Source organism: Rousettus aegyptiacus, unplaced genomic scaffold (assembly GCF_014176215.1).
Source record: "Rousettus aegyptiacus isolate mRouAeg1 unplaced genomic scaffold, mRouAeg1.p scaffold_m13_p_6, whole genome shotgun sequence".
In the NCBI taxonomy this organism is placed as follows: Eukaryota; Metazoa; Chordata; class Mammalia; order Chiroptera; family Pteropodidae; genus Rousettus; species Rousettus aegyptiacus.
The window spans coordinates 107,092,202-107,107,884 of NW_023416309.1; the positions used below are offsets into that span (position 1 = coordinate 107,092,202).

The window sequence follows — 15,683 nt, forward strand, 5'->3', positions numbered from 1 at the left end:
TATAAAAACATATTAAAACAAAAATGGATGTTAAATTATATTTTATATTATATCGATATAGAGGTAGATATTTGATTATATGTACATATATTTTTATGCTACACGGGACTGTTTTCTTATCTGAACAAATAAGCATAGTCGAAAATGCCAATATTTGACTCCACCAAATTTTGCATATGAACTAAGAGCAGCAAAAGCATAGATTTAACTGAATTTCAATAATTATACAGGGCTATTTACCTCTTGAATCCAAATAAACAAAAGATACTGGAATCATATCAGGAAAAAAACGAAGTTCGTAGGACATGAAGTCTTTGAAAACCACCCCTACGAAGTTGTTGAACTTGGAAAGACTGGATGCTAGCAATTCTTTTTCATCTGCATATTCTTCAGTAATTATAACTATAAAACATTATAACAATACAGTTTAACTCACAAATTAAAATATTTTACTATAATAAACCAAATTTGCCATTGTATTTGATGAACATATTCTATTAGCACTTTTGTTTTATGCTCTAGCTTAGAAAATGAATAGTTTCTAAAAATACTAAAAAATAATAGTACGATTTTACAGACACTATTTCTTAACTGTCATTTGAGTACATAAATTGTGTCAGTGTAATACATGTTATTAATGATAAAGTAGAATATATACTTATATGCACTATATGAAGCTCACTTATCTATCTCAAAGTAAAACTATATAACAAAAACTCCTTGATAAATGCGTGGATATTTTATTTTCAAATATTTCTTCTTATGAAGAAAATCCCATAACCCTTTTCAGGCACTAAATATGTATTTTAGTAACTGTTATGCAACTCTCCTTTGAATAAAAATTTCCACTTAAACCCAATATTACTTGTTCCTTCTGTAGGTCCTCCATGGAGAAAAAACCGTAATCATCATTTGGGTCCCTTCACATCAGATAATCCTAATTTTTAAATATTTTCTTGAAGTTTTATTTACAAGCAACTAGTTTTCACTACAGAAGCTCCAGAACATGTGGTGAAATGGAAGAACATAGGATTAAAACTTAACTTTATTACTTATTAGCTGTGTGAGCACGGGTAAACCATAAATTCTTGCAACTTCAGCATCCTCATCTACAATTACTACCTGACTACACTGCATTAAGATCAAATGTAGTTACAAATAAGAAAATGCTTTTTTAAATTATAAAGTATACTTAAATATTAATTATCAAGATTTTCCAGACTTTTAAGGTGACCGTGGGGCTCCAGGACTGATATGAATAAAAACGGTGTTAGTTCAACAAACTCCCAGTTGGGTTACTATGTATGTATGTGTATCCCACTTTCAGATAGTTTTGTTGTTAAATAGACAGGAACTAGATATTTTTCTACTATTTTGGCATCTAAGTTAATATACACTGACTTGGATTTCTTTGCTGCATATGCTTTTCTCCTTCTCAGAATGACCAATGAGTTTTGTTCTCAACATTTCTGATAAGTTTTTTGAGTTGACATGCTAAATTCTTATAGCTATCCACACTACTTGCGCTTAATATGAGAAACCAGCAAACATGTTATATGTCAGTAATATATGTTTGATAAAAATATTAAATGGCAATAAGCCAGAAAGAAACCAAGAGGGAATAAGTGATTTATTTGGTTTCTGATTGTATGAACATCTTCTATTCAATGACACATTATCCAATAATGTGATGATACATACTAATTATGAAGCTAATTACAACTATCCGACATAAGACATGTTAATCTGTTATTTTCTACAATCCAGCATTTCATTAAATCATTCATCACAGTGTGAACATTGCTGTCACTTTCTCCAGTTCTTGCCCTAGGGTCTCTTACAGCCACTTTAGACTCACTAGTACCTCATTACTTACACTGTTTTCTAATCTATTTTTTTGTGAGAAGTACAAACTGAGAAAAACAGACTTAGATACTTAGCCATAGTCAGTCACCAAAGCTAAGTACTTCTTCGGTTTACACCATATGCCCCCATAAATAGGCATGACAATTTTAAAAGATTACTGCTTTATAATCTTTATCATGTAGTTCTAGCTTCTTATACAAGTCAGAATCAAAATGAAATAGTCCTTCAACTCTTTTATCCTGTACAAATATACTTATTTTATAAATGGCCTAAAAATTCAATATAAAATATTAAAACATATAAAATATGCTTCTTATTACCAAGAACATAAACACATGACTGTTACAAAAAGTAAAAGGCAGCAGAATTAAATGATTTTAATATTTTTAAAAAAGTATACATTGGTAAAGGGATAAATCTCTAAGTATTAAGAATGTTAATAAAGCAAGCAGAAAAATACTGACAAGGCTTTCTGTCACAGATAGAATACATATATAAGCTCACAATACCATCAGGAAGGTGATCAGTAGAAACCTTCTGCATGATGTCTTTTGTAATATTAGTCACTGGAGTATATCCGAGAATTAGGTTAGAGAGGATAGATTTGTCCATAGGGTTAAGTTCCGTATCAGGCACTTCTTCATATTTCTTATTTGGATGCATCATGCTAATTAATATTAACCAAAATAAAAAAAATAGTGGAAAAAGAACTTCCTATAATAAAGGAAATAAAATGATTATATAGTATAACAATAGCAGCCAAATTCAGCAAGATTTCTATCCAAATAACATAATTAACACTAAGAAAAAACATGAGACATTTGACTGCTTTCTTAAGTACAAAGAGTAAAAATAAGCTGGCATTGGTGGTACAGTGGTGAGCACAGCTGCCTTCCAAAAAGTAAAAGATATACTGTGCTGAACATCTCACCTAACCCGACAGGCATACTATATAATTTCTCCTCATGTTCAAATTTACTGAAGTATTTTACGATTCAAGTCATATAATTAAACAAATGGCATAAAAAGTAGTATTTAAACATTACTAATTACTAATGTAAAATATAATACATTTATTCATATATAACTTTAAAGTAACTTACCAAACATTCCTAATAGGTATCACCATAAAATTATCTTTATTCGATTCTAAATTAAAACTCAAGATTTAATTAGACCTAAATTTCTACTACTAAAACCACTCAGTTAAATTCAATAGTCCACTTTAATAGGGATGAACTATCTATTATTTCATCTTGCTGTTTAATTGTTCTGCTGGTTTCAGAAGATGAACAATATATTTTCATCCTTTAAAATGATTATTAACTACTCAGCCAGAGGTCTTACTTTCTTTTATCTTTTAACAAATATATGACATAATTTTGGTAATCCTAGGCAATTCAATCCAGAATCCAAAAGAGAGGTCATAAAGAATAAAAAACGGAATAATGTTCTACAAAGTTGTCTATGAAATATACTTTTCATTTCATGAAACTTGGGAAATGCATGCCTAAAAATTCAAAATTAAGCACTGATATTAGAAATTAACTAAATTTAGAAATCTTTAATATTTTTAACATTTAGAAAACAGGTAAGTTGAGTACTTTTCTTTGGCTACCACAAGTTTTTACTTCGCAAGCAAATTAAAAGGACCTAAAAATATAAAATTATAATAAAAATTTATCCAGCAAAATAAATCTCTCTTAAAAATGGAACACAGAATAAACCTCAATGAGGCATAAGACAAGCCTTTAACTTACCTGAACGCTACTTTTTTTAGTCCTGCATTTAATTAAGTAATTTTTCAGTAGTAGTGTTCTGGTCTGTCTCCAAACTCCCACCTCTCTAATTGCAGTAGCCATGTTTTCTGGATCAGTCTAGTAAAGCAGAGAGGGGAAAAAAAAAACACCTGCTTCCACACAGTCAAACACATAACATTTTTAATTGCAAAAATGAAGAGACAGATGTTTCAGTCTCAGGTTAGATGGAGTTAAGCATATTCCAAGCTGTCTCTCCTACCTGGACAGAACACATGGAACAGCAATTTGAAGACCCTGGAAAATAAACAGTAGTATGTGAAACAAGAGGTAACCAGAATTATAATTACCACCCAACAGTGAGTTTGCCACTTTTTCACTGCTAAAAAACAATGACAAAGACCAAAAATAAGGGTATGAAACTTAAAAAAATTTTTTTAAGTTACATTCCATTGCTGCACAGCATAACTGGGGATGCACTAAGTTTGTTGAACAGCTTTAAATAATTAATTTTTAAGTATCTGATATCTTTAAAGAATTAATCAAGAATTTAACTTTCCTAGTTTCCTAGATAAAAATAATTCATACTAAATCTAATAAATTGCATGAAAATTGAAAGCCCACTTAAATAAAGACTACGCGTTACATAATACAAAATTCAATATCAAAAATTCATTTTTTAAAAATATTGATTACTACATTAAATGTTTTTCAAAGCAATAAAAAATTTACATGACCTTTAGAAATAATTGTTAGAGAAAAATCATTTGAAATGTATTAATTTCTGAGAGAAATTAATTCAGATGATAGTCTATAAAATAGTCATCCTGATGTACACAGCCTTCCAGTAGGAGATGTGCTCAGTCACCTTAGCAAGCTTGATTCTCAGAAAAGCTCTCAGCTGAAAATGTTTCTTATCTCCAGCAGATGACTGTTACAGGTTACTTCTGGTCCTCGCAAGCAGAGCTGGTTATCACTCCTTTGTCCTACATCTATATTCAATAAACTGTGATTGCAGTTACCATACTGTGTCATCATTACTTGTTTACATATCTTAATCTTGAACTTCACCATGAGATTCTTGACAAAAAAAAAAAAAAGGAGACTGTTTTACTTATCTTTGCTACTCTATCACCAATGGTAATATTATAACCTATATCATCTTACTGCATATTCCTTTATCAAAGTTTGCTGAGAGTCCTTATGGCTCAAAGGTTAGCAAACTACAGTGGAAGAAGTGGGAGCTAAATTCAGCCTGCTTTGTACAGCCACTGGGTTAAGAGTATTTTTCACATTTTTTAATATTTGGTAAAAATAATAATAATAATATGAAATTCAAAGTTATTGGAACACAGCCATGCTCACTAGTTTCCATATCATCTATGACTGCTATTGTGCTACAACAGCAGAGTTAAGTAATTGAAACAGAGAATATACAGTCCGCGAAACCTAAAATATTTACTATCTAATCTTTACAGAAAAAGTCTGCTGACTCCTTTATGGATCAAAGGAAGAGGAAAAGCAGCACATTCATTTAACATTTACTGAGGGATTTATGTACCGACATAATGAAAAATAATAATGTTAGACACTGTCGCTGACTCCACAGACAGATAAAATTTAATATAATGTGATAAGTGCAACTGAGGGAAAGAGCTTCGGAAGGAATGGAATGGAAATTCCAGGCAGAGGGAAAAAGGAGTGGAAAAGCTAGACACCCAAAAGGGCTTAACTTGTATACAGGGATACCTATGAGGCACGGGCAAAGTGCTTTGGGGCTAAGGGCGCAGATATATGCTCCGGATGACACTGTAAAGACAGGCAATGGAAATGGGTTGTGAAATACCTTGCATACAAAATTAAACACCTTTATTTTGTGCACCCATATATGGCACCCTGTATTTCCTCTTCTGGACTTTTCATAGCTCAGTATGACTGTTTAATTGCCTGGAAATCGTATATTTCACTAGCCCATTCACTCTCCCAATCCCCAAATCTCCTAAGTGTCTACCCACAGCATCGTTCTCAAAGTATGACCTGATTCCCACTTGGGAGAACTGAAGAAGCTATCGTAAATTTCCAAAAAAAAAAAAAAAAAAAAAAAAAAAAATGTTCCGCTATCCTTTCTATCCACCTACCTATAGCTGTGCCTAAGGTAATGTTATATATTTCAACAACATGCTTTTTCGGCCTCTGAGTCATAAAAGCTTAAATGGACTCTGGTAATAACGATACTTTTAAGATTTACTGGAAGAAGGGGTTAAGGACATATTTGGCAGATGCCTTGAAAGAAATCCTACCCAGCTATATCCCTGGCTTCTCAATAAAAGCACTATATAATCAAGTCTTTTAACAGGGGATCAATTATAAATGCTCTCTTCTCTAGTATTTTAAAATTTACTGAAGGTAATGAAATAATAAAACAGTACTAATTGTCAATATGATTTAACTTAAATTTTATGGCAGTATTTCCTGCTGAATGGAAAAATAATGACACCATGGTACCCACATAAGTTATCCAGTACCTCTTCTCATATGTAACAGGATCCTAAAACCTTGTGCTTAAAACTATTTTTAATCCAATTAATTCACACACTAGTAAAGGTTACCATTTAGTAGAAAAATTACAAAATTCTCATCAAAGGTCATCCTCTCAATTAAACTCAAGGGCAGAGATTATAAATTTGATTCATCTTGGTATTCTTGGCACACAGTTTACTATCTGGAATATAAAAGACATTCAAATAAATATAGAATGTATGAAATAAATTTGCTTTTACCCTGAAGATTCCCCTATACTAAACCCTGCTTGGAGGAAAATACATTTAAACAGCACATATTCAAGGATTAATGCCTTGTTAGTCTGATTTCAACCCAAATACCTCAAGAGCATGAAGTGCCCTAATAATGTTCTCTTATATGGAGTCTTTCCTAAATATATGTAATATCGATTTCTGGACAGACACAAAACATAAAGCACCAGAACTGAGTCTGCATCCCTGGGCTGGAATCTCAGCTCTACCTATCTCCTAGTTGAGACATTCATAAGTAAATAAACCTCCCTTTGCAACCCATTTTCCACACCTACCCAACTAGAATAACACCTCCAACCTCATAGGATTGCTGTCATGATTAAATGAGATAATTCTGAGCCTGGCTCACAGTTGGCAATTCAGCATATACCTACCCCTTTCCTCCCCTTCTGTTCTTTCAAAATGTCCTTGATAGAAAGCAAATGTGATTATCTTTATTCTTTAAAACTTATCTATTCCATGTTTTTTTTTTTTTAAATAACCTCCCTTCAGTAGGATGTGATTGTGGAGGGACTTCTAAAATTCTCGTAATGTTCTTTCCCTGAAGTTGGTTGTGGGTCCAAGATATTTATTTTATTCTTTAAACTATGTTATGCTTTTTTTTGTATATATACATTTTTCACAATTAAAAAGGCAAAACAAAACCTTCTCTCAACCTCGAATCATTTTTTATCCCACCATAATATATCACTTTTTTTTTCCTTCACAACTAACCCTCTTGAAAGAGAGGTCTGTATTTTCTGTCTCCACTTTCTTACTTCCCATTCTCTCCTCTACCTACACCAGGCTGGATGTCCTGGTCCCACACTCTCCTCTCCGGGAGTCACTCCTCTGAGCCAGCACTGATAAGGTCAACAATGACTATCCTGTCCTCATACAGTAGGCATCGTTGCACATTCAGAATGTTCTTTTTTTTTTTCTTTTTTTTTCTTTTTTTTTTTTTAATTTAAAAAAGTTAGACATTTATACAATCCATGAAGTGATCTCCCCGATTACTCCAGCACTCATCTGGCACTACACACAACTGTCACAATAATATTGACTATGTATCCTTTGCTATACTCTAAATCCCCACACTGTTTTTAGCTACTAATTTGTACTTTGGAACAAATCGGTACAGCCACTCTGGAAAACAGTTGGGAGGTTCCTCAAAAAAATAAAGTAAAATTAGAACTACCTTTTGACCCAGCAATTGCACTGCTCGATATTTATCCAAAGAAACCAAAACACTAATTTGTAAAGATCTACAGACCCCTATATTCACTGCAGTGCTATTCACAGTAGCCAAGCCGTGGAAGCAACCTAAGTGCCCATCAACAGACGACTGGATAAAGCAGTTACGGTTCATATATACAATGGAATATTACTCAGCTATTAAAAAAATGGAATCCTACCATTTTCAACGACATGGATGGACCTAGAAGGTAGCAGGCTGAGTGAAAGAAGTCAGAGAAAGATAAATACCATATGATTTCACTTATAGGAGGAAGCTAAGGGACAAAAGAAATGAATAAACTAAACGAAAATACAGATACAGAGAACTGGTGATTGCCAGAGGGGAGGGGGTTGAGGTCTGGGTAAAAAAGAAGCGCAAAGACTTATTTTTAAATGTATATCTAAGCCTCGGGAGCCCAGGAGGAACTCTCTCTTTGAGCTATTATCGCCTCAAACAGAGAAGTGTCTCCAGCCTACCTGACTCTCACAGATGCTGAAATATTCTGGAGCTTTTCTTTTCGAGTTTTAGGAATCAGGATATTTCCCCCAAAATCGTGTCACGCGATGCGCGCATGTTCACCTCTCCCAAACTCCCTTCCACCACGCACGCTAATGATCACAGCACGAAACTCCCCAAGGAATAACGAGCGCTAATGAATGACCCAGCTGTTCGGGGGGGAAACTGACTTCCAGAACATTTCTCTTCTCTCTAACGATGCCCTGATGATGGATGGCACCGACCACGTCCAGCCAAACGCAGCCTCGCGGCCGACCCCTGGCGGGTCCTGGGTCCCGGACGGTCCCCTCCATCACCCTCGGCAGCCGCACACCAACACCCTGAGCGCAGCAAACAGCATCCCACACAGGGCACGCGGAAAACCGCGCTACCTGGCGCGCAGGAGGAACTATTCCAGGTGCCCCTCCGCTCCGCTGCTCGGCCTCCTTTCGAGGTCCGCTGCCCCCCACACCCCTGACCCCCCGACACCCCGCAGGCCCGCCCTCTACAGACACTCTGCGGCCGCCGCGGGCCGCCCTGCCCCGACCACCCCGTCCCCGCGCAGCGGCTGCCCTCAGCGCCCACCTCACCTCAGGGCCGGGGCCGGGGCCGCAGCGCCGCCAGGCCGGGACGCGGACGGTCTGCGGAGTTCACGCAGATGACGGCGCTGCGAAACGGGTGTGGGCGCGCGGCCGCGCGCGCGGCCCCGGTGCTCGGCCCCGAGTGCCCCAGCGCCGCAGGGCAGGCAACGCTCCGGCGGGAAGAGCGCTCGGCTCGGGAAGCCGGGCTCTGTCTGCTGCAGAACACACCTGAGCGCGCGGCTCCCGGGGGACGGGGCCGCGGACGCGCGCGCTCCCGCCGCTCAGGCCCTCGCGTCCCGGCGCAGGCCGGGAGGGCGGCGCGCCCGCGAGCGGTGCGCACCTGGGGGCGGGGCTCCGAGGGGGCGGGGCCGGGGCGGGGCCCTGGGGCGGGGCGAGCGGCGCGATCCGAGGCCCGGGTCCCGCGCGCGCACGCGCGCCAGGCCGCGGGGCTTTCGGAGTGGGGCGTGAGCATGTCAGCCTCAGGTTCCCGGGCGCCTCCACTCTGCCTCTGTGGGGACCCCACGACGCCCTGCTCTGAAGCCGGAACAACCGGCTTGAAGACTGGAGCTCAGGTGTGAGTGCGAACCCTGCCTCCTCCTACCGGCGGCCGTGGCCTGCGGCCCTCTCCACAGCTGTTCCCCCCGGCACGTGTAGTTTTAAGAATCAGTTTTTTTCTGTTTCTCGGCTTTTGAACGGTCCTCTCCCAGGACTGAATTCTGATTCACTCCGCACCCCCTTCTTTCCGCCGCGGCGTCTGGCGTGCAGTGTCCTCGTTTTCATCACCGCTGCCTCGGTCCCCCGTCAGACACCGACCTAGGACTTCTGGACGTTGAGGATGCTTCTTTTCTAGTTTCTGCAGTGGTCTCATGAAAATCTGGAAAAGTGGCAGATCCCGAATTTTCCAAACGGCCCGAGACACATGGCATTCGTGAGAGAGTCTGTACCACGCTTATTTTTGCTAAAAGTATACACGTTTTGCGCTTTATTACCCAAAGTGGCCTAAATGGTGGTCAAAAGTTATCGTAAAGAAAAGTTCACACTACCGTTACAGATTTTCCTCTGCAGATTTCTGTATGGTCACGTTTCTTTGCACAGTTCACACTGAGGAATTTAACTATTTAAAGAACAATTCTTTTTCTCCTCAAATTTAAGCCAAATCTCCTCAACAGTCACAACGCTGTTCTGCCCAAAAAAAAAAAAAAAAAAAAAAAAAAAAAAAAAAAAATCAATGAATCAAGTCTTATTTATCCTACCAAATGTGGAATGTGGATTCAAAGAGATTTGGTATACTCCATGATGATTAAAAATCTGGCAGTGGGCATTGGGTAAGGAAAATAGACTGTCCTAGAAATTCTGGAAAAATGAAGAAGGCAGGTAATGAAAACCATGATATATTTTTCCTCTTTTGAAATATCTAAAACATTTTAGTTATAAATTCAGAAGAATGCATTCTTAATGACCTAGAATTTGTGGGCAAATATATAGAGGTCAATGATAAACTTGGTAAAAATGTGTTCCTGAAATATACGTTCACCCCCTACTCTCCAATTATACTTCTGACTTGTAGCCTTCACCTGCTTTAACTTCAGAACTCTACTCCTCATTTCTACCACTATTCGAGGCATTTGTTTCCTGAGCTTCTTATCCTTGCAATGTTCTCCGTCAGTCACTTGTTCTGTCTGCTTATGCTTCTACTCTTGCTCCAAGGTAACATGACCAAAGCCCAGTCGTTCTACAAAACTCTTATCCCCCAAACAAAATGATCTCATTTTTGTCTCAACTGCACGCATGCTATCATCTTGTTCATATCCTTTTACTTCTGTACTGTCTCTTCCATTAAATCGTAAGTAGTGTGGGATTAAGAGCTTTTTCTTATACCAACTTAAATTTGCACATCTTATGCATCATAATGTGCAGTAAATGTTGTTGATAGTACTACTGATGAGAAAACACAGGTACAAGATTCTGCAAATATTGTCATTATTATCCCCAACTCTTTCAACAAAATCTACCTTAAAAAAAAAAGGAAGATTTTAATATCTTCTTATGGAATGGATAACAAAATTATAATGATAATGTGGTTTTGAGAATAACAACAGAATGCTAAAAGATTTTTAATAAACAGACTGCACAGAGTAATGTATTGACTATGACATATTTAACTGTCTTTGAGCAGGATGCTCATCAGGTTGCATGTACCTTGTAAACAATTTAGCCAAGTAATCTCCATCTAAATCTCCATAGTTACCAGGTCCCAGTATTAAATAAGCATCTGCAGGGAAGATATTACTTTCCAAGCTTCTGTATATAGGAAATAGCAAACAAGCCATATTGCTTGTTGTCATGGTGGCAACCCGAATTCCCATATCTCATTAATAGATTCCGAGACAAATAAATCACATGAGAATACATAGATCATAGAAGTAATAGATTGATATTCGACAAGTTGCCTAGCTGAACAAAATAAATGGTGAACCAGAATTTTGACAGTATTTAATGTAGAGCAAGAATTAGGCTTGCTACCCTAAACACCAACCTATATTACAAACTCCTGCTCATGAACAATGGATTCTATTTGTATTGAATTTTTACTTGCCAGAGACCAAAGCCTCATTTAATGGATTTCTTCTGATAATTTAGCCAAAATTAAGAGCAAAATTTCTAAATTATTAGGGCAGTTTTTTTTTCCTGATGTCATATTAGGACATTAGTGCACGATTATCAATACATTGACTATTCTATATACCATTTTTTAAATCTATTATTATTAAACACTATTATTATTTGTTTTTAAACATTTTCCATTTCTACAAGCTAAAAAAAAAAGTGGCAAGGGAGTGATGTGGTTTCTAAATTCCGGGTTTAAATAAGGTATAATTTCAAAGAATTTGAAATTGGTACCTTTTTCTAGAACAAGGCAAGATGATAAAGAAATTCAGCCTTGACTGAGAAAGTAGAAAAAAAAAAACCTTGCATCTTTAACAATAGAATTCCAAACTACCATCTCAAATGTGACTGAGGGTGTTATTAAATTGCCTAGGGAAATGATTAATGAATCACTGGTGGAGGGTTGGAAAAGGGAGGGACTTCTTAAGGTAGTTTGTTGGGCTTTAATACTACTACTGCTGCTGTTGTTTTATCTTTATTACATTAAAAGGAATTCCAAGTATTCTTTCTTTGTGTTTCTCCAAACAGAAAATTATTCAAGATTAATATTTGAAGGACATCTTGCCAAATACGTTTAAAAAGGAAACCAACAAGTGTATGTTGAGTGCCTAGTATTCTTGTTTAGCAAGAACCCCATCTTTGCAACTGAACAGAAAAGGTAAAGAAAATAATTATTCTGAGGGACAAAAAACAATTAGACAGCATCAAATGGAAGATAATATTTGTTCCACTTTCCACTGTTTAACCATGTGATGCAAACTATAAAGTAATATAGGGAAATCATTGAGGGCTGGGTTAGCAGGTACCTTCAAGAGGAAGAGAAAGAGATTGGGTTTAACCAGAGTGGAGAATATGTTGGAGGGCAGAGAAAAACAAGCCTGCGTATGTTTTTATGAACATAAAATTATCGATTTACCTAAGAGATCATGCAAAGTCTAAATAAGAGATCTGACTCTCTATGTGTGTTCCTTCCTGAGGATGGAAAATAGACTTTAAAGTCGTAAATGTGAAACAACATAGAAGGCGAACTGAAACTCGAGATAGGTGAGGAGATAGCAACCAAACACCTATCTGTTTCACACAAGGCCACGTATCTAGGCACAAATTATATCCCACAGCTGTTTACAGGTAACCTGAGACCCAATGTTAAGTTCAGAGAAACCCGAAAAATTGAAAAAGATGATAGATCACCTGCTTTTAAAAAATGTTTAAAAGTAGGCACTAAAAAACTTTGGAACATGATTATTTTTTATGAACATTTAGAAGACAGTTTGGCAGTCACTAAGAACCATACTAACTAAAGATAAGTCATAGTATACTTTATACTTCTGTTTTGATTTGATCTTTGAGTTAAAATGAGAATTATAGAGTCATGATATAAATTAATTTCAGAAAAGCATTTAATTCAGTCTTTCAAGAGATTTGTTGATAAGACTCTAAAATAAGAGCTCGATATAATGAGGCAAGCTCAAAGTTAACCGAGTAATTGTAGCCAAATTTTTATTTATGAATTTTCATAAATTATATGAAGATATAACAATCATTCTGGTCAAATCAGAGGATGAAACCAAACCTGTATCACACAGAAAATATGGCTGAAGACAGAACCAGGAAACAAAACTATACTAAAAATTTGAGCTAAAATCTAAAGATAAAGTTTAACAGGAATATATGAAAATCCCTACATTTGTTCAAGTTGAAAAAATAAAACTACGGAAGTACAAAATAGGGTAGATTCTGGTTTAGCCATTGTAAAAAAACACCCAGAGGTTTCAGTGTCTGCCAAGATCAATGTGAGTTAATAATAAATAATCAGGGAGCTTGTTGTGATACCTCTAACACTTCCATTTGAAAATACTGTGCCCATAAACACCTACCCCTTTTTTTCATTTGGGGAATCCCCTTGCCAGTATTCTCCTTAGAATTCACTATTCCTCTGGAATAGGCAGAATAATGACCCTGGTCCACCTAAAGATGTCCACATCCTGATCCCTGGAACCTGTGAATATGTAACCTCACAAGGAAAAAGGGGATTAAATTTGCTAATCACTTGACCTTAACATAGGGAGATTATCCTGCTTTATCCGAGTGGGCCCAGTGTAATGCAAGGGTCCTTAAAAGTAGACGACAGAGGCAGAAGAGGACCTCAGTGATACAATGTGAGAAGGACTCGGCCCACCATTGCAGGCCGTGAAGATGGAGGAGGGAAGGCAGATGGCCTCTGGAAGCTACAAATGCAAGGGAGCAAATTCTCCCCCAGAGCCTCCAGAGAGAAACGCACCCCTGCCACACGTTGATTTTATCCAAGAGAGAACTGTGTTGGTCTTCCAACCTACAGAACCGCAAGATAATAAGTTAGTGTTGTTTTAAGTCACTAATATTGTAGTAATTGGTTAGAGCAACAGTAGAAAAATAATACACCTCTTACAACTCATTTTCATTCTCTGCAACGTAGCCGTTATTATTTAGCATTCAAATGTCCTTATTTCCTTCTCTCTGAGGCAAGCAACATAATGCTGTAGAAAGGACAACAAACTACTTTTTAGATATTGATGATTCAGAAACTTAATAACTGGTATGACTCCATAATTACATACGCATAGTTAGCCTCTGTAATCACTAGTTTTCTAATTTGTGAAATAGGATTAAAAAATACCTACCTTCTTTGACTCTCTAGGTTGCTTTATGGAGTTTTTGAGATGAAGTATACGAAATAATAAAAGCTACCTTTAAGGATATAATATGTGCTACATATTCTTCTATATACTTTATATATGCTTTTATTTAATCTCTATGAAAGTGTGAGCTTTGCACTATTTTCCCTCCACCGAGGTAGAGAGAAGTTAAGTACTCTGAAAACTTTAAAGCGCCAGAGATCACAAATAAATGGACATCATGTAGAGAATAGACATACCATGAAGAAAAAAAAAAAGTTTTTTTCCACTAGTGATTTTCCTGAAAATATTTTCCTTTTTCATTTAAGCTTTACTGACATCAACTTTCAATATTTATTCCTTGCACATTTCCATCACAGTTATTCTGTGCATTAATCTGCCCATTCATTCTGTACGTGATATTTTTGAAGTGCCTACTGTATGTGAGATACTATCCTAAGCATTAGGGATAAAATAGTAAATAAAACAGACATGGTACCAGCTGTTAAGGAGTATAGACTGCAATGAGGACTATAGATAAAAATGGGAAGTGACAATGGAGTGTGGTCAGTAGCATCCTCGGGATGGCAGTTTGCAGGAGGACATAAGTGCTTCATCTAATACAGACCTGAGAGGTGAAGGAACATTGTCCAGAACAAGTCATATTTACATTAAGATGCAAAGGCTAAGAATTAGGTAAAGAAGAAGTAGAGAGTATTCTGGTAAAATACTGTTACCTCCGATATTTCAGCCTCTTCCTCATTTACACTGACTTTCCTTTTCTCAATTCTCTCTAAAAACTCAGAGAGATCCTGCTTTAAGGTTCATTCCAAAATACAGTTTGATGTCATCTCTGATGTGAAATTTTCAAATGTTTTATATTTAATTAGCCCTTTGTCTATAATCATTTTTATCTGATCCCACAGTCTCATAATCCAGTGATAAGGCAATGTTGTTGTCTTAGACTACTTTATTTCCCTTTCCAGTTAGAATACGGCCCACTTTTGTTAGCTAATTGTAATATAAGTAGCAAGTGAAAAATAAACAAGTATGTTTTCCGTATAGATGATTTCATTCCTGCGATAATCTTATGTAACCACTAGGTGGCACTGGTTTGCCTGAGAGACAAAAACGCTCCCTAGGTTTTTCTTCCTGGAAACTAGTGAAACTAACCAATCAGAGGATCAGAACGTTGAGAAGGAGGAACTGCTCAAACTAGATTTTAAGTAATCTGGTTCTTAAATTTAACCTTAAAAATATACTCAACATCTTCCTTTCTTTTTAGGTGTCTAAGACAGTAAAAAAATTTAAAATTAAGTTACCTGCTCATTCCCACTCATACTTTATTTTCTTTTTTTATTTTTACATTCTAATAATACTGTCATTCTAACATCCTAACGTGGTAAATTGGACCGCTTGTCATTCCCTGTATATGCCCTCAACCCTCTATCTCCTTATCTTTTCCCTCAGCTTGGAAGAGCCACTCCCTCTCTTCTAGTACTTCCCTCTCCATTATAACTTTTAGAAATTTCGCTCGTTCTTCACATTTCAACTAACATCTTTCATGCAATTTTTTCTATTACTACTACAAGAAAATGCCTTCTTTTGATTCCCTTTTCATTCTTTTAATAAGC

The 15,683-nt window shown here is 36.8% G+C and overlaps 1 protein-coding gene across 4 annotated transcripts in view; it reads right to left on the reverse strand.

The window, feature by feature from the left end:
• The window catches only part of ABCA5 (ATP binding cassette subfamily A member 5), a 54,049-nt gene extending 45,025 nt beyond the window's left edge, over positions 1-9,024 (reverse strand). Inside the window, exons 1-6 of one of the 4 annotated variants that reach the window (XM_036223537.1) lie at positions 8,738-9,005; positions 4,492-4,703; positions 3,886-3,920; positions 3,627-3,743; positions 2,376-2,580; positions 241-402 (exon numbers count right to left, since the gene is read on the reverse strand). In XM_036223537.1, the coding sequence (XP_036079430.1) occupies positions 241-402; positions 2,376-2,580; positions 3,627-3,743; positions 3,886-3,900 (499 nt within the window). In that variant the 5' untranslated portion in view covers positions 3,901-3,920; positions 4,492-4,703; positions 8,738-9,005. Of the gene's footprint in view, positions 1-240; positions 403-2,375; positions 2,581-3,626; positions 3,744-3,885; positions 3,921-4,491; positions 5,112-8,737 lie in introns of those variants that run through there. The other 3 variants (XM_016143642.2, XM_016143640.2, XM_016143641.2) reach the window with 3 other exon arrangements.
• Between the last annotated feature and the right edge of the window lie 6,659 nt (positions 9,025-15,683).